We start from the raw sequence: 23959 nt of genomic DNA on the forward strand, positions 1-23959 counted from the left end.
GTGGGAAAAATATATCCTCTGGTGAGGATTAAAAAAAAAAGTTATCTACTAAAACTGACTATAATAACCTTTTACCCTATAATTGGAAAATAGTTCCTTTAAATTTTTTTTAAAAAAGTATCTACTAAAACTGGCTATAATAATCTTTTACCCTGTAATTGAAAAATAGTTACTTAAAATTTTTTTTTAAATATATATTTTATTGATATTTCACAGAGAGGAAGGGAGAGGGATAGAGAGCTAGAAACATCGATGAGAGAGAAACATCGATCAGCTGCCTCCTGCACATCTCCCACTGAGGATGTGCCCACAACCAAGGTACATGCCCTTGACCGGAATCGAACCCGGGACCTTTCAGTCCGCAGGCCAACGCTCTATCCACTGAGCCAAACCGGTTTCGGCTAAATTTTTTTAAATAGGTTTTTATATTGATTTGAGAGAGAGGGCGAGGGAGAAACATGGATGAGAAACATTAATTGGCTGCCTCTTACATGCCCTGTACTGGGGAATGAGCCCACAACTTGGTCATGTGTCCTGATCTCTTGGTGCATGGGTCAATGCTTAACCACTGAGCCACACCGGAAAGTAACTTTTGATTTGATATTATACTAAGAATCATCCTATATATATTTTGTTATTAAGATATATCTCCAAAATGAAATCACTGAGTCAAAGGATATTAGAACTTCAAACAGACACATGAGGCTGGTCTGCTTTTCTTTTCTTTCTTTCCTTTTTTTTTTTTTGAGAGTGCGTTTATTATGGGAAAGAAGTGAGCCAAGGCAGGGCTACTGTCAGCTCACTGGAGAGTCAGAGAAAAGGGGACCTTGGGGACAGGTTCAAGGGATTAGCTTGGGACAAGGGCTACTGCCCATTGCTCACCCAGTTGCAAGTCTTATGGGAACCCTACAGCCGTGGGCAAACTACGGCCTGCGGGCCGGATCCGGCTGTTCTATCCGGTTCCCTTGCTCTCCCCTCCGCTCCTTTACTTTGAATTTATATTAGTTCACACAAACACTCCATCCATGCTTTTGTTCCGGCCCTCCGGTCCAGTTTAAGAACCCATTGTGGCCCTCGAGTCAAAAAGTTTGCCCACCCCTGGTTTAGGAGATGCATGCCTGTGGGGGAAGAAAAGGGGAGAGGGAAAGAGGGAAAGGCAGGGCTTGTCTCTGTCTTTTTTTTTTTTTTTGGGTACTATTGGGGAGGTGGGGGACTGGGTGGAGGTGGACAAAGAGGAGGAAAAAGGGGTCCATCTGTAATAGTGTCAACAGTTAAAAATAAAAAAGTAGTTTCTTTTTTGGAACTATGAAGTTCCTGTATGAAAATTCTTTCATAACAGCAAAATGCAGTCACTTTTCTTTAATATTAAATGTTTACAGTAGTTATGCACCTCAAAATAGTACAGTATTTTTTGTTTCAAGGTGAGTTAAATATTTTTGTTTTTTATTTCAGTGCATTATCAAAGAAATAACTGGTATGATAAAGCTAGTGTATAAATGGGAAGTTAATACATCTGTAAAACATTTGCTATCTATAAAGTATCATACAAGTGCTTATTGTTGAGTTCCTCCAAAAAATAGCAAAATTAAAGTTTTTATAAAAGCAAGTAATACTTGATATTATGTACCATAAAGGTTTTTATGAAACCAGACTGGGAACTTTATCCATACCCTTGCATTATTTTATTTTGCAGAGTATATGCAAACAAGTAGAAGAGAGTGAGGAAGCAGTAGAAAAACTACTAAAGGATGTAAACAGATTAAAACAAGAAATTAAAAAAAGAAAACAAGCACAGATTCAAGTAACACGTAAGTAAAAAGTTCGCACACCACCTATTTCTATGCCTAAAAAAATTCTGATTTGAATTATGGATGAGCCAGCTGCACTGATGAATTTGCCCATCTTAAGATTAAAAATAATTGTTTTATTAATACTCTTAATCCCACTGAGCAAAGAACATGGTGCTATTATATTCTATTGTTGATATTAAAGAATTTAATTATAATATTCTCTTAGAATATTATGGCATGAGTTGGGAGTTTGGGATTATGCCAGTCATTTTTCTCAGTTTAGACAAGTTGATAAAATTGTTAGTATTTCTGACTCAACTTTACTAACAAATAGATAACTATAAATGCTTTGTAGAACAACTATTGTATGTTGAACTGTTATTTTATTTTGTTTTAGGAGAGAAGAATGTCCAAAAAGACCCTCAGGAGAACATTATTCTTTGTCAAGCTTTACGGACCTTTTTTCCAGATTGTGAATTTCTTCACTCATGTGTTATCTCCTTGAAAAATAGGCATATCTCTAAAAGTAGCTGTAATACCAATCACCAAGTCAATGTGGTAGACAACCTGACCTTAATGGTAGAATACACTGACATTCCTGAAGCTAGTCCAGCTAGTATTGCACGGCAAGAGATGAAGCGTAAAGCTTTAGATACAGATGACAGATGGCAATTCAAGAAGTTACGGCTGTTGGATATACAAAGCCAACCATCTAAAACAGATACTGATAATAGTAACCAAGAAAAATCATCCACGAGCAGCCCAGAAACAGATGAGGAGATTGAGAAAATGAAGGATTCTGGTGACTATCCAAGGTCTCCTACATTTTGATCCTTTTAGGCCAAAAGATTTTTGATCAGCTGTGTCTGGCTATTTGCAGTAATACATTAAAAAAAACAAAACCTAACCACACCTACTTTGACAACTATTTTTTGAAACTATTTCTATTGGCCTTCCAAAGCATTTACTTAGTTTTTATTGCAGGAGTAACTTTCTTTTTAATGCTCATTTTTCATCACTACAATAACAAATCAACTTACAGTTATGAGAACAAAAGAGCTGACTCTTGGCAATGCAGAACTCAACAGGTAGGAGAGTCATGGGCTTCAGTAAGATTTTTAGGAAGAATGTTTAGTTTAACCCAATTTAATCTAATGAATTGGTTAAGTGGAGGTTGGCTAAGAGAGCTTTTGCTATGTTTTTTTTTGTATTTGTCTGTTTCGTAATTGAGAATTTTCTATGAACTATACACATCACATGAAGCCTTCATGTTTCACTCACTGTATGAAATGCTGAGCACACACTCTGGCCATTGCTTTTCCATGTTATTTCGTAATAGAGCAAATTCATAGCCAATATCAAAAATTATCATCTTTTATCTGTGTTAACATGCATTAGTTACCTTGGGGTGCTTAGGAAGCCTACATAATACTAGGAATGATTTTGCAAATAATGAGTTTCTTCTGGGATTGTTTTGCTGGTTACATAAGAAGCCCTGTGGTGTTGTGGAGGGCAGGAGGGAAACAGGTTGTCAGTCTGAACCCTATTTAAAAATAATCACAAACATTAGAGCATACAGAACATAGATAATATCTAAATGTAACCAATAAATGAACAAAACTGGGTGCACAGGCAAGAGTAGGAACAGCAGAGGCAACAAGCAGCCAACATATATGCAAATATCTTCTTTAGATAACAGCTTGAGATTTTTCAAAGATCCTACATATTTACTCAGACTGAAGTTTAAATGTGCCTTCACGGAAAGTTCAATTTGCTAAAATGCTATAGAGGTACAAACGTATTTAGCTTATACTGTTGCACAACACTACTGAACTGTCTATCAGAGAAGTTTGCTCAGGTCATTAATTAGTACACAACTGAACTTCCACAATTGAGTTTGATGACCCAACTTTTAGTGTATTTAGTGAAAAGGAGGAAAAGAATATAGGAAAAATTCCAATTTCTCTCCAACTTTTGGCAATAAGATGACACAATATATCGCCTATGGATCAGTTTATTTAAAGGACACTATCAGTTTCAGGATAGACTAGCCCAGGAATAAATGTTAGGTCCTGTGACATCACCACTATCCATCCAATGAAACGTATCTACAACGAGAAGATCCACTGTCCTAGCTCAGTATACCTGTATTTGCTAGTTAGAAAACCCTCCTGAGCAATTTCATGTCCACACCCTGTCGTGAGGGATTTGTACATTATACAAGCATTCCACTTTCCTGTACCCACATCTCTAAAATGCCACCGACAAGACATAATCTGGATCTAAAGTAAAATCCAAATACAAGTCATCTCTTCTATATTTAATATCCCATTTTCAGCAGTCTATTTATTGTATAAGCTATTTGTGGACCAGATATAAATGACAGTGCTACAGTACCAATTTTTTTATTCATGTGTATGGAAATGTAAGAGTGTTAACACTTCAAGTAATTTGGTTTTATTTAGTGAACACTCACTGGTATGGAACGCCTCACTTCACTCCTGAAACACTTTTCTTCATAAAATTTCATATTAAGAGTTACAGCAATGATTTATAGTTTGATAAGATTTATTTTAGCCTACTAATTTTCTAAAGGTTATTAAATCTTATAGTTTGAGTCAACAACCATTTATTTTAAAATAAGTTTATTGATGATAATTTTATATAATTTACTCCCGATATTTGATGTTACAAATTTTAGGGTCTTTGAGATATGCAGGATCCTTGTATGTAACTGGCATAAAACCTGTAAAGAGACAATTAAGTTCTTCACAAAAGGTAACAGCCAAAATTGATAAGCCCAAATAATTTTTCAGATTCTCTTACCCATTATTTGTGCTCTCTTAATAGCTTTTGTGATTTCTTTTTGTTTCTTCCCACAAAGACCTATAAAAAAATGCTTATTCATAAAAAAATACCAATATTCAAAATGCATAACAATTGTTTAAGTCAAGGGAGGATCGGAAAACCTGTAAAGAGCCAGATAGTAAGTATCTTAAACTTTGCAGACTGTACAGTCTCTGTCGTAACTTCTCAATTCTACTCTTAGTACACAAAGCAGCCAGCCACAGACACTACGTAAACTAAGCTATTTACAAAAATAAGTGACAGATCCAAATTGGCCTATGAGAAATAGGCCTCTGTTTAAATAATAGTCTAGGAGCGATTATAGTGTACTCCAAAATACCAACACAATTTTTTAAACACAAGTTTTCTACATGTCAGATTATGGCTACCTCTGAATATAAGATATATAAAATAGTACCCTTTTTGGACTAAGAAGCTTTCTTAAATACTAAGCTTTCTAATAGTGATTTATATACTATTTGAAAATAAACATTTGCCAGTTTTCTTAAATAACAAAAGTAGATTTATAAGTTGCTATAAGAGAAAACAAAATACCTGTTATGTGCCTTCCATGAATGCATCCAGTAAATGGAGAAATAAACTGGGACAAAAGCTGTTTGAGTTTTATTTGGAGAGGAAGAAAAAATTTATATTAGTACATGTATTATTCATTCTTGATTGTGTAAATTTCAAAAAGCATACCTCATGTCACCTTCAAGTTAAAGGTTTATTAATAAATCTCAGACAAACTTTATAAAATATGAAAAATACTACTATGCTCATCCTATTGACAGATCATCTTTTTAAGTAACTAAAGCAATTATTAAAGTTAATATCTCTTACCCAGTCTGTTCAAAATGTCTGTACAACAAATTAATGAGCATATTGTTTCAGTGCTAACCCTGTTTTCTTTTTTAAATGTTTTTATTCATTTTAGAGAAAGGAAGAGAGAAACATCAATGTGAGAGAGAAACACCCATGGGCTGGCTCCTGCATGCCTCCTACTGGGGACTAAGCCTACAACCTGGGCATGTGCCCTAGCTGGGAATTGAACCAGTGGCCTTTGGTGCATGGAACAACACTCAACCAACTGAACCACACCAGCCAGGGCTAAAGCTGTTTTCTTGTTTATACAGATTTTCTAAAATACTCCTGCTTACAAAGAAATACTAAACATTTCACCTATCATGATAGACTGTCACATAATACCAGACTATATTGAGGTCTTTAAGAGATATAGGTACATTGGGCCATTTGCTATAATTTTGTTTCATAAATTTAAATTCTTTAGCACTTTCCAGGTGCCAGGCAGTGTTCTTGGCATAATCCTCCTAATATGTTGCATTTATTTTTATTTTTTTATTGTTATGACTGTTAATCTATACTAATAAATGGGTAATATGCAAATTGGTCACAACACCCTCACAGTAACAACTGAACAGCAGGCTGCGTGGGGCAACCTGGCCGGCAGGGGCGTCAGTGAGGGGCAACCAGGCCGGCAGAGGGGGGCAGTGAGGGGCGACCAGGCCGGCGGGGGGGGGGGGGGGCAGTTGGGGGTGACCAGGCTGGCGGGGGGGGGGGGGGGCAGTTGGGGGTGACCAGGCTGGAAGGCAGAGGCGGTTAGGGGTGATCAGGCTGACAGGGGGCAGTTAGGGGCAATCAGGCAGGCAGGCAGGTGAGCAGTTAGGAGCCAGCAGTCCTGGATTGTGAGAGGATGTCCAACTGCCGGTTTTGGCCTGATCCCAGGGACATCTCCCCAGGGGTCCCGGATTGGAGAGGGTTCAGGCTGGACTGAGGCCCCCCCCGCCCCGTGCACAAATTTCGTGCCCCAGGCCTCTAGTTTTTTTATAAATCTTTATTGTTGAAAGTATTACATATGTCCTCTTTCCTAATATGTGCATTTAAAGATTTTCTTGGTTTTTCTCCCTATAAGGCAGCTATCACTTTATACTATTGTCAGTATACTTAACTCCAACATCATTCTCTACCCCAGATTTGCTACTTAACTTGCTGAGAGCTGTAAAACAGATAAAGTTGTATTTGAAGCAGTGATATTGGTGGTGAGGTAGAGAGATCAACTTCTTCCAAACTACTTACCTCCATCAACTAAGAATTACTGCCATTGTGAGCTACTATTAGAATAAAATAGAGATGCTTTATACATAGAAATATAACCAGATTTGGGATTATGATGTTGCTAAAACAGATGCCCCTCCATAAAGCCTGTTATAAAACTGACTTGATTCCCTTTAGTTAGGACTAATAAAAAAGCAAAATCCTAGAATCAAATATCATAGTGAAGTAAAAACATCTCACCTGTACATTCTTATAATCTACACGTTTTCCACACAAGACACACTTTTTAAGAGGCTCCTTATAAGGATTTTCTATTGGAACAGGCTAGGATAAAGGGAAAAGAATCTGATTAAAAAGTTTAATGCATTAATTTCGAATCTAAAAAACACTAAACCTTAAGGCTACCACATTTAAATCTATCCAAAGAATTAGTTCTGCCTTTCTTACTGTGAAAAGGAATATAACATCTTGGCTTGTAAAAGAAAAAAAAAATACTTCTGAAAAGGATTCACCATTATAAAGATTTCAGTATGCTTTTCCATATTTTGTACAAGTGTTTTATTTTGGCTTAGTTTGGTTAAGGAGGAGTTAAGTCATGGGTTCTAGGATAAAATACAGTCTTCGGAGGAAAAAGGGCTTATGGGAGAAACAAATTAAATCTGTACTAAGTGATTTCTCAAATGTTCTGCCCAAGTGACTAAAAATTCTTAAGATTTAAATTAAGAAAATCTAATAGCACAACAGGTGTCATATGTAACGTCTAAATCCATCCCCATATTTCTCTATCAGATGTTTTATCACTATTGTTGTTTTTTTAAAAAAACATTTAATCACCTTTATTTATTTGTTTTTGTTAATCCTCACCTGAGGATATTTTCCCATTGATTTTTAGAGAATGGAAGAGAGAGGGAAAGACAGAAACATCGACCGGTTGCCTCCTGCAGGAGCCCTGACCAGGGCCAGGGCTGGGAAGGAGCCTGCAACCAAGGTACATGCCCCTGACCAGAATCGAACCCAGGACCCTTCGGTCTGCAGGCCGATGTTCTATCCACTGAGCCAAACCGGCTGGGGCACTATTGTTGTTTTAAAAAGACAATGCCCCATAGCTTACTATAATATAAGGTCCTTTGACTACCATTTTATGGCTCCCAGACTGCTTTATAAGTTTGTGTCAGCTTTTGGATTTCCTTTCTTCACTAACTATAATCTTCTGAAACAATGCCTCCCTCCTACTATGAGTATAAGCAACTCCAGTCTAGAGATTCTTAATCTAGAAATGGCTTTAAAGTCCTCAAACTCCTGTAGTTGTATGTAAAATTTCAAATGAGTGGGACTATGTGCCTTTTTCGTTTGTTTTTTAAATAGATTTTAAAAATAATTCTTGATTTCAGAGAGAGAGAGGGGGAGGGAGGGAGGGATATAAACAATGATGGTAGAGAATCACTGATAGCTGCCTCCTGCACGACCCCTACTGGGGATGGAGAATGCCACCCAGTCATGTGCCCTGAACTGTGATCTCCTGGTTCATAGGTCCACACTCAAACCACTGACCCACATCGGCCGGGCATGTGTGCTTTTTCTGAGGAAATCCATAGCTTTCATTAGTGTCTAAGTGGGGTTTATAAGCTAAAAAGGAGCTCTAGTAATTTCCTTCACTCTCTTGCGGTAGTTTGTGAATTGAATGATTAAGATAGATGCTCAGGAGGACTAGAGTTCTTTGTTTTTTCCAAGTCCTCAAATGTTCTTAAACCAATTTACATTCAGCTCACATGTAATGACTGACTATATTCCTTCCCTACACTGTACTATGTGCTTTGTATGATCTGATTAGTGTCAAATTATCTTTGCAAGTAGGAAGAAAACCTATACTGCCAAGTCCAACCCTAGTACTTAAAACCTATAAAAATACATCTACAGGATAGAAGAAATTACATTTAATGTCCTCATATGAAACTTTAATCTCTCATTTATTAAGACAACCGCCCTCCAAAATTGATGAATGGGACAATAATAAAATCGAACTTGAAACGGGGAAGAGAGCCAACCTGTAAGTAAGCTTTGTATATAATGTCTTTGTTGGATTATGTGCAATTATTCCATCCACCCAAACAACCTTTTTAAATTCCCAAAGCACATATCCTTAAATTTAAGATCTAGGAAGAAAAATATGGTATTATAGAAGCCATAATTTTTAAAAAATATTTTTTTATTGATTTTGAGAGACAGGAAGGGAGAAAGAGAAACATTGATGATCAGTTTCCTCCCACATGTGCCCGGACTGAGGCTAGAAACCACAACCTGGGTATGTGCCCTGCAGGGAATCGAACCCGCCACCTTTTGGTGTACAGGACGATGCTCCAACCAACTAAGCCATACCAACCAGGGCAGAAGCCATGCTTCTTTCTAGAAATCTAGGAATTCTCTTCAAAACTCAAGTGACTACTCATCAATGAATTATACTTTTCAAACTCAGACTAATGATTATTGATTGTATTGTCCCCCTGTTGAACTCTATTTGAATAGCTAAAATATAAGAATTTGGTCATATTTGCAAATGCCTTATAAAAAGGAAGAAAACAATTCTTACCAGGTCCTCATTGCTGGTTACCTGTTTATACTGTGAACAACTTCTCCACAGCACTGCAAGTAAACAGAAACAGCAACAAACCAATTCTTTAGTTAGCTGAGTAGCTAAAGACATTGCTTTATGGGGGCAAGATGAAGCAAGGGACATAAGATCAAAGGACACCTGAATGTAAAAGGTAGGTTTTCAATTCATTATACTCACAATGATTGGACAAAAACCTTTAGGTTTGAAGCAGAGTAAGACTTAATATGGATGTGCCTTCCAGGGCTTTGGAAAAAAGGTATATATACCCTTTCCCCAGCCACACAATCTCTCATCTGCGCTCTGCGATATTTATTTTCCCTTCACCCCACAGTTAGAAACATTTTTAATGCAAATACTTGGGGAAGAAGCAACAGAGGGAAAATGTGTAACAGACCCCTTACGGATAATAGTTATTGATAGAGACGCACAGAAAAGATGAAAGTACAAAAATTGTAGATTCGAGGGCCTCTCTCACAATTTCGCCCTGATTTGGGACTTCAGACATCCGGAATTTGCTGCTGGATGACTGGAGATGTCCCTTCCTTACCAAGTTTACCCCGAGGCCTCAGGCAAGTCCCTGTCTCTTTAATAATCACCCCATTACTCTCCTCGTATGTTAAAAAAAAATAAAGTGTACTGGAAGACATCTCACGTCCCTTTCAGCTTTAAAATGCTAGTCATGGTCCATTACAGATTCCCACGTAGGAGAAACGTCCATTGCCTGGAAAACGGCGACGTTTACCTAGCAGTGGCGACTGCACCGACCTAACTAGGGCTAGGGCGGCGGCTGCCGTGCTACCGCGAAGCAGAGGATAGGAGACTTTACCCGCTCGACAGCTGACAGCAGCCGTTAGGAAGTACGTAAACTTTTTCCTCCCCGGACCACTGCAAACGGCAACCAAAGAAGCCATAGTTCCTCGGTCCTCTCTTCCCTTTCTCCTCCTAAGTCGTCCGCCCAAGTCCTTTCCGGTGCTCTCGGTTAGCTCGAGGACTCGCGAGAAAGGTTCCGCAAGCAAACGCCGGGCCGCAGAGGAGTGTTCATTGCGTTTGCGCAGAACCTTTTCGCGCCCACCCTGGCCGCGCCGCAAGCCCGCGACACCTACGATTGGGCGAGAGGAAGGTGTGCTGCTACCTTGTGCCTCCAGTTCCGACCCGAGAGCAATTCATTTGTGGTCTTTCCCAAAAGTGGATGGAGGGAGAGGCGAGTGTCCTCGGCCTCTGTCGCTACTGTTGCTCTGTCCTCCACTCACCCCTCCTCTGGGGTGTGGCGGCTGGGTCGCGGGAGACGTCCCTCGGGCAGGGCCCTCGGCCCCGGCCATGGATGAAGGCAGTTCCCGCATCCGCCGGCGGGTGTCTGTCCGCAAAAGGAACCGTCCTAGCCTAGAGATCCTTTTTGCCGCCCGCACCGCGGACGAGCTCAAGCCGGGCGATGACGAGGAGGAGGAGAAGGAAGAAGAGGAGATGGCAGCTGGAAGCCCGCGACGGAAAACTGGGGGCGTACAACCGGTCGAGGTACAGCCCCATCAGATTCCCCGGAGTTCCTCGTCCCATGTCCCACCTTAGGGGCGGTGATACAAACCCAGGTCTCCTACGGCGCGTACCCACTGAGGAGTGGGGGATCAGCTATAGAAGGCATGGAATTGGAAACTCTAAAATTTTGGCAGCGTCCTTCTCAGGTGCAAACAATTGACTAGTTATCCACTAGTCTTCGTGTGCTTACCTCAGGTCTGTTATTGTTGTTAATTCTCACTTGTGAGGTATTGCCTTATTATCCCCGTTTTTACATAGATGTGAAACGCAGACCCTGGACACATAAAAGTTGTTCACGCAGCAGATAAGTGGCTTGACTGAGACGCAGAGTTAGACTTCGAAGTTACTGCTGCTTCTGCTGTACCAATAAAATCTACCAATTATGAAGAGCGGACGAATTATATGCTGGGTACTTTCTTAAGCTAGTTACATTTACAGCAGAAATCAGGCCCTGAGAAGTTAAGAAATGACACTTCTGGCTCCGAGTCCTGTGTTTTTAATCACTACACTGTACTGCTACCTCCGGGTTTACATCTCTTCTGTTTAGTAGACTACTGTAAGTCAGTGTGCAGACTCTCCCTCTCAATTCCAAATTCCTAGGGACAATCTTGGAGTGTCCAGGAGTACAAGCATGGTTTTGTTAAAGGCCACTCTCTAGATTAGAGTCTGGGAGGGCAGGGATAGTGCAGTATCAGAACTTCCAGTCAGATGACATCCCAATAGATGTCTACCAGCCTTGCTACCTACCGCTTGAAGGATTTCGTGTTGGCTTAAGAATTAGGATCCCAGCATCGTCATGCACGAAGAGTGCAGTTTAGGCAAGTCGCTTACCCTATCTAGGCCTCCTTTTCTCTATCTGTAAAATGGGATGATGATATATATTTCACAGGGTGATTTACATTTAGTTCTGTGATCCGTATGTGACCATTTAATTATATACTTGGTTTAGCCCTAGGCTGGAACTTTCATTCTTACTAAAGCTAGAATTGACCATAAATATTTTTGTTTTCTTTCCAGAATAATGATAGTGAAGAGGACATGTTTGGTGACTATGATAGCTTTGCTGAAAATTCTCTTATAGCTCAAGTTGATGACCTGGAACAAAAATATATGCAACTTCCTGTAAATAGGAAGCATGATACAGACCTTGCCACCGAAGATCTTTGTTCAGAAAACATCAAACATAACCAACTCAGCGTTACTACTATAGGCAGCTTTACTGAATTAAAAACAGATGAGCACACAAAAAACCAGAGCGGGCATGAAGATGTCTCTATTGAACCTGGAGCTGATCTTTTGTATGAATTGCCTTCTTCACAGGTTTTATACTTTGAAAATTTGCAGAACTCTTCAAATGAATTGGGCAATCAGTCTACTAAAGAGAGGGATTGGAACTCATCCTCTCACAAGACTATGAATGAGGAATTGCCCCAAAATAGCATAGAGCAACCCCAGCAAAATGATGAATTCTCTTTTAAAGTCAGAACTAGTTCAGATGTTAATAGGAGAAAAAGTCTTAAAGATCATCTAAAAAGTGCCATGACTGTCAATGCAAAGGCCCAAATACCAATATTTTCTAGGACTAAACAGCTCAAAGAGACTCACCTGTCTGAAGAAATTAATGTTGCTCAGAAAACAATTGAGTCATCATCAGATGATGTTGGTCCTTTTTATTCATTACCCAGCAAAGTGAGAGACCTTTATGTTCAGTTCAAAGGAATTGAAAAATTATATGGTAATGCATTTTGCTGGAATGAAAACTATTTTGCCACCATTACCATAGTATTAGTGCAAATCAATAGAAAGGAGATTCTTCCATGGTCATACATTGCATCTTAAAAACAAATCAAAGTATCAATCCTCTCTCAACCTATCCCAATTGTGCTACTGCTGAACCTCTTTCCTTCCCTTTGTGGTCACACTTCTCAAACTTATCCTTGCTGGCTCCCTTTCCTCACCTCAAATAATTCCCAACCCACTCCAACTCTGAGTTCTATGTGCTCACTTAAGATATAATGACTAGGTTGTCTAAACCCAATAATACCTTTAGTTCTTAGCTTTCCTGACTTCTCAGTAGCTTGCCTGACACAGTTGACCAGATCCTTTTTGAAACACTTCTTTCTTGATTTCTTGACATCCCACTCCTGTTTTGTTTTGGTTTTCTAACTGTCCAGCTGCTTCTCATTTTTCTTAGCTGGTTCTTCCTTGGCTGGCTCTGTCTTCTATACCAAAACTTGTTGAATTCCTTTGAATACTGAGATGTCTTGAGTGAAATGTAGTAGTAGTAATACCACTGATTAAAGCTAAACATCTTTAAAGGTGGCTGAAAAGACTTAAGTGCAAAGAATATTAATGTCTCATGTAATGTTTTAAAAAGTCCTAGATTCTTGCCTGTATTTCAAATATGTGTTATTTTAGACAAAGAAGGTACAATTGCTGCCATTCTGGAAGATTAGCCTATCAACCAATCACTGCATAAGTATTTATGAAACCCCTATGTTAGTGTCTTAAGAACAATATGAAAACATGGTTTCTCTTCTCAGGAAGAAGACAATTAGGTTCAAGAAGTAGGACTACAGGGAAAAAGTCTAACATAAGATTATAGGAGTCTAATAAATCCTAAATTGTGAGATTTGTAGTTAAGAGCTAATGGTGTGTATTGCTCTTAAAGGATATATTAACTTTCTTTCCTTTGCTTTTCTCCTAGCACCTTGTCCTTTGTTTAATCTGCATCTCCTACCAGAATGAGTACCCTGAGGACAGAGCTCTATCTAATTCACCTTTTTCTTATATAACTAGCACTATACCTGGTATATCCTGGTAGGTTCTCAACTGCTGGGTGTTGTTGGCCTATTTATTCTGGCCCTGTCACTTAAACAAGTTTAGTACGCTGAGCCTTAGTTTCTGATCTATTAAAAAGGGATAATGATGATAATAAAGGTAACTGTTTTACAGGTTATATTCTGTGTGAAGGACATGCCAAATTAGACTTTAATAATGATAATCAGTAATTATATTAGTAGTTTTAAAGTATGAACTTTGGTAAATAACTTTTTAAATCTTTTTACTTGTAAATTTAGCTTAATGAAATGACCAATTTAAAAAATAATTATGTGTGCTAAAGCAGTGATTCTCAAAGTGGAGTTCTTAGACCCCAGCATCAGCATTACCTATAAACTTGAAATGTGCATTCAGGACCCAGCTCGACCTCCTGAATCAGAACCTCTGGGGGCAAGCCTGGCAGTCTGCTTTAATAAGCCCTCCTGGGTAGTCTGATGTGCCTAAAGTTTGAGAACCATTGAGCTAGAGAACCTCAACTTTATACAGGGGCTGGCAAAAATAGGTTTACAGTTGCAATACAAATCCTCCTATATAATAAAAGGCTAATATGAAAATCGACTGAACGGTGGAACGACAGGTCAGTATGGCGCACACTAACCACCAGGGGGCAGACACTCAATGCAGGAGCTGACCTCTGGTGGTCAGTGCACTCCCACTGGGGGAGCGCCACTCAGCCAGAAGTCGGGCTCACAGCTGACGAGTGCAGTGGTGGTGGTGGCAGGAGCCTCTCCTGCCTCCATGGCAGCGCTAAGGATGTCCAACTGACATGGGGATCGGGCCTAAGCCATCAGTTGGACATCCCCCGAGGGCTCCTAGACTGTGAGAGGGCACAGGCCGGGCTGAGGGACCCCCCGCCCCCGAGTGCATGATTTTTGTGCACCAGGTCTCTAGTAATACAATAATTTATAAGTGACAATGCAAGAATAATCTGTTTTGTGCATTCAAAACAACCTACTTTTGCACATCCCATAGTGTAGTGGTTGCTTTTTTATCACGGAATTATATGCTTGATGTATTTTGCATAAATATTGAGAAGTAAGTTAGTATAATTTACTTTAAAGTTTTTTTATTTTAAATATCATCTGAGGATATGTTTTTTAATTGAGAGAGAGAGGGAGAGAGAAACATTGATCAGTTGCCTCCTGAAGACACCTGACGAGGGATGGAACCTGCAATCTAGGTATGTGTCCTGACTAGGAATCAGACCACAACCTTTTGGTGTAGGGCACAATGCTCCAACCAACTGAGCCACTGGGCCAGGGCTATAATTTACTTTTGTAATGTTTGAAGATAAAGAATATTCCTAAATATTTATGATTTTGGTCATTTTATACTTTAAAAATCTGAGTTGGATAAAATGTAGCTATGGTCAAGTTGTATTATCGCACACAAACATCTGCAGGTTGGTAACTAAGGGTAATACCAGTCTGACTTTTTTTTTTTTAATTTTTTTTAAAAAATATATTTTATTGATATTTCACAGAGAGGAAGGGAGAGGGATAGAGAGCTAGAAACATCGATGAGAGAGAAACGTCGATCAGCTGCCTCCTGCACACCTCCCACTGGGAATGTGCCCGCAACCAAGGTACATGCCCTTGACCGGAATCGAACCTGGGACCCTCCAGTCCGCAGGCTGATGCTCTATCCACTGAGCCAAACCGGTTTCGGCACCAGTCTGACTTTTTAAAAAATATATTTTAAGTGTTAAATTTAAGTACTTAAGGACTTTTGAAAAATTGTAAATCTTTTTTCCTGAAATATTTTAAAGTAAAAAAGGTACAGTTATTTGCAAATTTTTGAATATCACAAAAAATGCACAATAAGTCATCTGTAATTGCCATTCATGTATAACTATTTTAATACTTTGTAATATATCCTGTTAATCATTTTTAAATTTAACCATCTATTCCCTCATTTTCAAGATGCAAAGAATTACATCATATAATTGTGCAAAATTCATTCAACCTTTGTCCCCAATGTCTTCTTTTATTATATATAAACAATGCCATGATGAGCATCCTGCACATAATCTTTATATGCCCCTTTGTTTCTAAGGGTGTAGAGTTGTAGAAGTATTACTAGTAATACTACTAGATCAAAAACAACATGCAATTTTATTTTTATACTGCTAAATTGCTTTCCAAAAATATTGTAGTAATTTATGCTCTCATAAACCATACTTTGCTCAGCTGGATTTTATATTAGTGGCCCTTTTATTTATTTTTGCCAAACCCAGTAGGTAACAGTTAAAACATCTTTTTATGTATTTATTGATTATTTGCATTTCTCCCTACAGTGAAATGTCTTGAATATCTTTTCCCATTTTTCTAGTGATAAAACACTGGTGCACAGTCTGAAAACTTCTTATGATCCACATTGTTAAATTATCCTACAAAGTAGTTATACTAGTTTCCACACCATGTTTTTTTGTTTTTGTTTTTGTTTTTTTAAATATATTTTATTGATATTTTACAGAGAGGAAGGGAGAGGGATAGAGAGCTAGAAACATCGATGAGAGAGAAACATCGATCAGCTGCCTCCTGCACACCCCCCACTGGGGATGTGCCCGCAACCAAAGTACATGCCCTTGACCGGAATCGAACCCGGGACCCTTCAGTCCACAGGCCGACGCTCTATCCACTGAGCCAAACCGGTTTCAGCTCCACACCATGTTTTGGATCTGACATGATGCTTTTCATGAATGCTACCTTGCTAAGTTGTGGAAACATTAGATGTGCCAATTAATAATCCATCTTTTATGGTTTAAACTACCAGTTTAAACTGGTATTCAGGCCATTCAAAGCTCAGCTACCCATGAGAGCTAAATAGTCCTTGGTTTGTACAAAACCTCAAACATTTTTTTCCTTCTCCTCCTATTTCTCTAAGATGGTGTTTGGATGAATGAAAAAGGGAAACTTACACAGTCTCCTTGCAGAACCTAAGAGGAAAGCCTTAGAATTCACACAGATCCTGTACTGTCCTCTGATGTCCCAGATGATGCCTCTTGTCCAGCAGGCACTGCTCGCCATGCTGGGATCTTAGACCTAAGTTTGCAGCTGGCGAGTAGGAGAGCTAGATGCCCATCCCATGCCCATCCCACTGACCAGGCCTGAATTAGAATTAGACTCACTGGCTGTGCACATCACACATTGGGGATTTTTGACATTTAATTGATGTATAGTTACATTTATTATAAGAAAATTGCTACAAAATGTTAGGTTTGATATTTTCTTCTTAGAAAACTTTCCAAGATTGAGACTGTATTAAGGGAAAATAATGCTTTTGTTTTAATTCCACAGAATGGCAACATACTTGTTTAACCTTGAATTCTGTGCAAGAAAGAAAAAATTTAATATATTCCTTGCCAACTAGTGGTGGAAAAACCCTCGTGGCTGAGATTTTAATGCTACAAGAACTGCTTTGCCGGCGCAAAGATGTTTTAATGATCCTACCATATGTGGCAATTGTCCAAGAAAAGGTGTGATTTTTTTTTTAAACAAGTGGTATTTGCTAATGCTATTTTAACATTAAGTAACTTTTTATTGACTGAAAAGAGATTTCTATTAATGATGAGGATTTAATATTTTTAGAATGTTAAAAGCAGTATGGAGTACTGAACTGAAAATCTTTTCTGATCTAAACTGGTGGATTAAACTTCATTATAAATGTTCTGTTGATATTTAGCTTGCTTTCAATTATTTTATCAAAATAAATAAGTTACTCTGATTTTTTAATATCAGAGGAGACAATTGAAATTGACTTTCTCATTTATTATGTAGTTTAAAACTTGTCTTCATTTTGCAAATATCAACATTAATTGGGATGTTGTTTTTTTTAATATGGAGCACTGCACAAATTTGCATGTCATCCTTGCACAGGGGCCATGCTAATCTTCTCTGTATTATTCCAGTTTTAATGTAAGTGCTGCCAAAGTGAGCACTAATTGTGACATTTCTTAGATGTTTATGTCTTATCTGTGACCTTGTTCCCATTGATTGGTATCAAACACAATTTTAGATTTTTTTAAATCCCCATGAGCACTTAATTAAAGTCCTTATTTATCTGTTTCATTTTTTTATTTTAACTAATATTCTAGATTTCAGGTCTGTCAAGCTTTGGTATAGAACTGGGTTTCTTTGTTGAAGAATATGCCGGAAGCAAAGGAAAATTTCCTCCAATTAAAAGAAGGGAAAAGAAATCACTATACATTGCCACTATTGAAAAAGGACATGGTCTGGTCAACTCCTTGATTGAAACTGGAAGGATTAGCAGTCTGGGTCTGGTTGTTGTAGATGAGGTGGGTTACTACTTTTGTAATTTATCAACATTTTTATTATACTAACAGTTATTATTATGTGGATCCACTTAGCACCTGTATGAGAATAAATAATTTGTTTTACTATATAAACAGTACAGATGAAAACATTTCATGCTTGATAATCTTAAATTCAGTTTTGTTTCAAGTGTTTCTTGAAAAGAGAATGTGTGGTGTGTGTGTGTGTGTATTCGATTTTGTAATAGTTCTTATGAATACCAGATGTGTCAAGATGTTGCCCCCAAACCTCATTAACTTAAAATATCAGTGAAATAATGCATATGTACTCTAGTTGCTATATCTAAAATGCTTAAGAGTTATAAAGATTACTTTATTTCATATAATATGTGCATATTTTATATAGGCATTATATCCAGATTTACTTTTCTCCCTTTTTTAAAAAAAATCTCAAGTTGCACATGATTGCTGAAGGAAGCCGTGGGGCTGTACTGGAAATGACCCTAGCAAAAATCCTCTACACTAGTAGTAAGTATTTTTTCAAATGTGGTTACTAATTGATTTATGATCAAGAGATCTATAAAAGACTTATTTCTATTACTAGCTAAATTATGTAGCCTAGAGTAAGATATGTAAGCTTTCTGCCTTAGATTGTGATTTCTAAGGTAAGCGTATACATTTTTGTTGGAAGAATGGATGAATGAGGATAATTGTTAAGATAAATGAAAATAACATGTGAGGATATCCCTGTCCTTATCTTTCATTTACTAGCTATGTGTGCATAAGCAGATGACTCAACCTCTCTGTTTCTTCATCTGTAAAATGGGGATAGTAATGGTATTGACCTGATGGGATTGTTGTGAGGATTATGAGTTAGCACATGTGAAGCATTCAGCAATGCTTAGCGCACAGCACTCAATAAGAGCTGCTGCTGCCTCCACCTTCAGTATCATCATCATACCAACAATGCAGTATATTCCAGTAGTCACTTTAAGGAGCTCTTTTGCAACATCAGATAGTCTTCAAATGTACATGAAATATTTATTCTAAAGGTCTTCTCTACTATTGAATGATATGCTATTGCAATACCTTAGCTTCTATATGCAAAAATTATTAATTGTAAAGGTCAAACTTCAGAATTATTTTTAAAAAAAAGTAATAGCAGTGGTATTTAGACATATTGTAGCACTTTATAATCATTCATTAAAAAAATATTTATTGAGAACATGCCAGGCACTATTTTAAGTGCTAAGGATACAACAGTGAATAAAACAAAGTCTCTGCCTTCATCAAACATTTTAATGAAAGAGAAATAACAATAAGCAGATAGCCAAAAACGGTTTGGCTCAGTGGTAGAGCGTCGGCCTGCGGACTGAAAGGTCCCAGGTTTGATTCCGGTCAAGGGCATGTACCTTGGTTGCGGGCATGTCCCCAGTGGGGGGTGTGCAGGAGGCAGCTGATCGATGTTTCTCTCTCATCGATGTTTCTAACTCTCTATCCCTCTCCCTTCCTCTCTGTAAAAAATCAATAAAATATATTAAAAAAAAAAACAATAAGCAGATAAACAAGAAAATATGGTGTGTGAAATCATAAGTTCTGTAGGAAAATATAAAGCAGAGAAAGAGAATGATCACCTACTTGTCAAATCTAGTGTACACTGACTGTCCTTGTCTCAATTTTACTTCAGCATTTGACTGCTTATCATTCTTTTTTCCTTTGAGTGCTGCTACATCATTCTCTTTTCGGTTTCCTACCATTTCTGTGTAAGTGGGATCCTGTGTTAGCATGGAAAGATAGCATAGCATAGTGGCTAAGGATAAACTCTGGAACTAAATTTAAATTCTGGCTCATTTTTTTTTAATCTTCATTGTTGAAAGTATTAGAGATATTCCCCTTTTTCCCCTATTAACCCCTTCTAGCCTGCCCCCACCCCAGACCTTCACCACACTATTATCTGTGACCATGGGTTATGCTTATATGCATACAAGTGCTTTGGTTAATCTCTTCCCGCCCATCCACCCACCCCTGACTGAATTCTGGCTCACTTTTAACTACATACATGACCTTGGGCAAGCTATAGTAACTGTGCTTCTGTTTCCTTATGCCTCAGAAATGGATGATAGTAATAGACCTTCTCACTGAATTGCTGTTAAGATGGAATGAGTTATCTTTGTAAAGCATCTATCATAGTACCTGTACATAATGAACATGTGTTTGCTATCTATATATATATATACTAGAGGCCTGGTGCACGAAATTCATGCACGGGGGTGTGTGTGTGTCCCTCAGCCCAGCCTGCACCCTCTCCAATCTGGGACCCCTCGAGGAATATCCAACAGCCCTCTCACAATCCAAAACTGCTGGCTCCCAACTGCTCGCCTGCCTGCCTTCCTGATTGCCCCTAACCGCTTCTGCCTGCCAGCTTGATCACCCCCTAACCACTCCCCTGTCAGCCCGATTGATGCCTAACTGCTCCCCTGCCAGCCCGATTGCCCCTAACTGCCCTCCCCTACAAGCCTGGTCCCCCCCAACTGCCCTTCCCTGCTGGCCTGGTCGCCCCCAAATGCCCTCCTCTGCTGGCCTGGTCACCCCTAACTGCCCTCCCCTGCAGGCTTGATCACCCCCAAGTGCCCTCCCTGTAGGCCTGGTTTCTCCCCTGCTGGCCATCTTGTGGCGGCCATGTGGTGTCCATATGAGGGCAGCCATCATGTGTGTTGGAGTGACAGTCAATTTGCATATTACTCTTTTATTAGATAGGCTAGAGGCCTGGTGCACGGGTGGGGGGCTGGTTGGTTTGCCCTGAAGGGTGTCCCGGATCAGGGTGGGGGTTCCCTTGGGGCGTGGGGTGGCCTGGGCGAGGGGCCTGTGGTGGTTTGCAGGCCGGCCACACCCCCTGGCGACCCAAGCAGAGGCCCTGGTATCTAGGATTTATTTATCTTCTATAATTGAAACTTTGTAGCCTTGAGCGGAGGCTAGGGCAGGCCAGGGTGGGCAGAAAGCTTGGCTTCCTCCATCGCCAGGGAAACCCAAGCCTCCTGCTTGCTCAGTGGCCACAGCCATTTTTGTTGGGATTTATTTATCTTCTATAATTGAAACTTTGTAGCCTTGAGTGAAGGCCAAGGCAGGCCAGGAAGCTTGTCTTCCTCCATCGCCGGGGAAACCCAAGCCTCCTGCTCTCTCCAGCTCCATGGCTGCCGCCATTTTTGTTGGGATTTATTTATCTTCTATAATTGAAACTTTGTAGCCTTGAGTGGAGTCCACAGCCAGCCAGGGTGTGCGGGAAGCTTGGCTTCCTCCATTGCCAGGGAAACCCAAGCCTCCTGCTTGCTCTGTGGCCACAGCCATCTTGGTTGGGTTAATTTGCATACTCGCTCCTGATTGGCTTGTGGGTGTGGCTTGTGGGTGTAGCGGAGGTATGGTCAATTTGCATGTTACTCTTTTATTAGATAGGATAAAAGCCTAAGCAACCAAACGACTGGAACGACCGGTCGACCAGTCGCTATGACATGCATTGACCACCAGGGGGCAGACACTCAATGCAGGAGCTTCCCCCTGGTGGTCAGTGCACTCCCACAGCCAACCTCCCATGGCTGACCAACTCCTGTGGTCCCTACCCCTGGCCGGCCAACCTCCCGCAGTCCCTCACCCCAGCTGGCCAACCTCCTGCAGCCCAGATCGGCTCAATCACAGGTCAGGCCAAGGAACCCCACCCGTGCACTGGGCTTCTTGTTGATATTTGTCTTTCTATCATCAGTGCCTTATACTTAACAGATATTTAAATGTAATGAACCTCTTTAGTTTTTCCTTCTTGTGACACCTCATTCTAAGCATGTTCATTATATACATTGGTGTTACCATAGATTCATCATAGGCTCTTCTCTTATTCCCTTCTTCATACAGTTTCTGCTAATTCTCATTCACACTCAGGACTTCAAGTGCTTCCTGTGTGGTGATGGCTCCCCCTCTGTATTTCCAGCTTATGGCTCTCTTCTGAGTATTATCATCTCCCAGCTGGACACTTCTACTTGAATATCCTGTGAACAGCTCAGAGTCACCATGTCCAAGTCTAACTCATTTCCTTCACACCCATTCTTCAGTCTGAATTTCCTGCCACTATTTGTCAGCCAACCAAGCCAGAATCTTACAGTCTTCACTTTTGTACATTCTGTCAGCAACCAAATCCTATCTGGTCCATCTCATAAATATCTTTTTAAATTCTCTCCCTCCTGTCCTTCTTTACTACTAAATCTTTAGCTTAATGCCTCATTCTTTCTTACTTAGATTACCACAGAAAGCTCTCTCATCTGCCTTCAGTCTTGATCACTGCCATCCCCCGCACCAAATCCATCTCCTCTAGTGCAGTTAGAATGATATTTCCCAAATGCAAATCCTATTAGTTTATTTTACTGTTTACAGTCCTTCATAGCTTCTCTTTGTTTCTACATAAATCCCAAATTTCTTAGCACAGCCTTCCTTGATTTGACAACATGCTCACCTCTTCAGCTTCATAGTCCACTCTAATGGAGTAGGAAGGGGCAACATTCCTCTTTCAGATACTACTTTGTGTGTAAAATTCAAGACAGAACACAGCAGCAATGAAGAAGCATTTGCTAAGACTTCTTTGGGTTTTTGTTTTTTTTTTGGATTTAATAGCTGGTCTGTGGAAAGCAACAATTTTGAGCTGCCCAGGAAGTCATGCAGCTTTATGAGTTTCACTCCACCTTTATTTTATTTTATTTTATTTATTATTTTTTTTAAATATATTTTATTGATTTTTTACAGAGAGGAAGGGAGAGGGAGAGAGAGTTAGAAACATCGATGAGAGAGAAACATCGATCAGCTGCCTCCTGCACACCCCCCACTGGGGATGTGCCCGCAACCAAGGTACAAGCCCTTGACCGGAATCAAACCCGGGACCCTTCAGTCCGCAGGCCGACGCTCTATCCACTGAGCCAAACCGGTTTCGGCTATTTTAAAGTAAAGTAAAATTAATCTGATTGCAAGATCGCATAAAGTGCTTTTCATGTGGCAAGAGTTCATTTCCCATTCAGTCTTGCATCCTACACTGTACATCTGTAGATAGCCAAACTTGTGGAACCTGTCATAACTCTTCATAATGATGGTCCAGATAGTCATCAACACACATTTTTATACTCATTATTGTTGTTTAGAAGTCTTAATAAAGATCCTACTTCTTGATATGGGAAGAGTTTCATTCTTTGATTGCCAGATTAATAATTTAATAATATATTCGTGTTTTTCTTGCCATCCCCCACCCCTTTCCCAAATCACTCAGGAAAAATTTAAAACCGAAAAATTACTAAATTTTTAAAGTTGCTAAAATTACTGTTATGATATAATTAGAGGCCTGGAGCACGAAATTTGTGTGTGTAGTGGGGAGGGCGGGGGGAGACAGTCCCCTCAGCCCAGCCGGCACCCCCTCCAATCCGGGTCCCCTCAGGGGATGTCCACCTGCCAGTTTAGGCCCAATCCCAGGGATTGAGCCTAAACCAGCAGTCGGACATCCCTCTCACAATCTGGGACCACTGGCTCCTAACTGCTCACCTGCCTGCCTGCCTGATCGCCCCTTACTGCCCCCCCCTGCTGGCCTGGTTGCCCCTTACTGCCCCCCCCTGCTGGCCTGGTCACCCTCAACTGCCCCCCCCTGATGGCCTGATCACCCCAACTGCGCCACTGCTGGCCTGGTCACCCTCAACTGCCCCCCCCCACCGATGGCCTGGTCACCCCAACTGCGCCACTGCTGGCCTGGTCATCCCCAACTTCCCCCTCCCCCCCGCCGCTGGCCTGGTTGCCCCTCACTGCCCCCCTGCCGGCCTGGTTGCTTCATGCAGCCTGCTGTTTAGTCGTTTGGTCATCCCTCACTAACCCCCCTGCCAGCCTGGTCACCCCACGCAGCCTGCTGTTCAGTCATCTATCTGGTTGTTTCGGTCATGACGGCTCCTGGCTTTTTATATATTAGGATAAATAATA

General features: G+C 40.0%; 3 protein-coding genes across 15 annotated transcripts in view; 2 read left to right on the top strand and 1 right to left on the bottom strand.

The window, feature by feature from the left end:
• The window catches only part of ABRAXAS1 (abraxas 1, BRCA1 A complex subunit), a 25227-nt gene extending 19161 nt beyond the window's left edge, over positions 1-6066 (top strand). For 6 of the 8 annotated variants that reach the window (XM_080646961.1, XM_080646959.1, XM_080646960.1 and 3 more), the window contains 2 exons: positions 1694-1808; positions 2188-4267. In XM_080646961.1, the coding sequence (XP_080503087.1) occupies positions 1694-1808; positions 2188-2621 (549 nt within the window). In that variant the 3' untranslated portion in view covers positions 2622-4267. Of the gene's footprint in view, positions 1-1693; positions 1809-2187; positions 4268-5574 lie in introns of those variants that run through there. The other 2 variants (XR_013959335.1, XR_013959336.1) reach the window with 2 other exon arrangements.
• MRPS18C (mitochondrial ribosomal protein S18C) lies at positions 4419-10296 on the bottom strand. Of its 2 annotated transcripts, none has more exons than XM_080647039.1 (6): positions 10151-10296; positions 9301-9353; positions 6954-7037; positions 5193-5250; positions 4617-4676; positions 4419-4536 (listed from the first exon to the last, which is right to left on the bottom strand). In XM_080647039.1, exons 1-6 carry the CDS (start codon positions 10233-10235, stop codon positions 4460-4462), a joined length of 417 nt encoding a protein of 138 aa, XP_080503165.1. In that variant the 5' UTR covers positions 10236-10296; the 3' UTR covers positions 4419-4459. The 2 variants fall into 2 exon arrangements, with proteins under 2 accessions (XP_080503165.1, XP_080503164.1); XM_080647038.1 differs by having other exon boundaries at positions 10067-10296.
• A 35-nt stretch (positions 10297-10331) lies between these two features.
• The window catches only part of HELQ (helicase, POLQ like), a 43049-nt gene continuing 29421 nt past the window's right edge, over positions 10332-23959 (top strand). For 3 of the 5 annotated variants that reach the window (XM_080646918.1, XM_080646917.1, XM_080646916.1), the window contains exons 1-5: positions 10332-10836; positions 11872-12589; positions 16995-17173; positions 17792-17992; positions 18424-18496. In XM_080646918.1, coding sequence (XP_080503044.1) covers positions 10642-10836; positions 11872-12589; positions 16995-17173; positions 17792-17992; positions 18424-18496 — 1366 coding nt within the window. In that variant the 5' untranslated portion in view covers positions 10332-10641. Of the gene's footprint in view, positions 10837-11871; positions 12590-16994; positions 17174-17791; positions 17993-18423; positions 18497-23959 lie in introns of those variants that run through there. The other 2 variants (XR_013959334.1, XM_080646919.1) reach the window with 2 other exon arrangements.

The sequence above is a fragment of the Plecotus auritus genome (assembly GCF_963455305.1).
Source record: "Plecotus auritus genome assembly, chromosome: 1".
In the NCBI taxonomy this organism is placed as follows: Eukaryota; Metazoa; Chordata; class Mammalia; order Chiroptera; family Vespertilionidae; genus Plecotus; species Plecotus auritus.

Excerpts from the sequence above, each read along its gene's own strand:
- MRPS18C (XM_080647038.1), bottom strand. The coding sequence starts at position 10,235 with ATGGCTTCTTTGGTTGCCGTTTGCAGTGGTCCGGGGAGGAAAAAGTTT. Across the intron at positions 9,354-10,066 it reads GGTGCAGTCGCCACTGCTAG|TGCTGTGGAGAAGTTGTTCA; the intron begins GTAAACGTCGCC and ends GTTTACTTGCAG. Across the intron at positions 4,677-5,192 it reads TCATGGAAGGCACATAACAG|GTCTTTGTGGGAAGAAACAA; the intron begins GTATTTTGTTTT and ends ATTTTTTTATAG.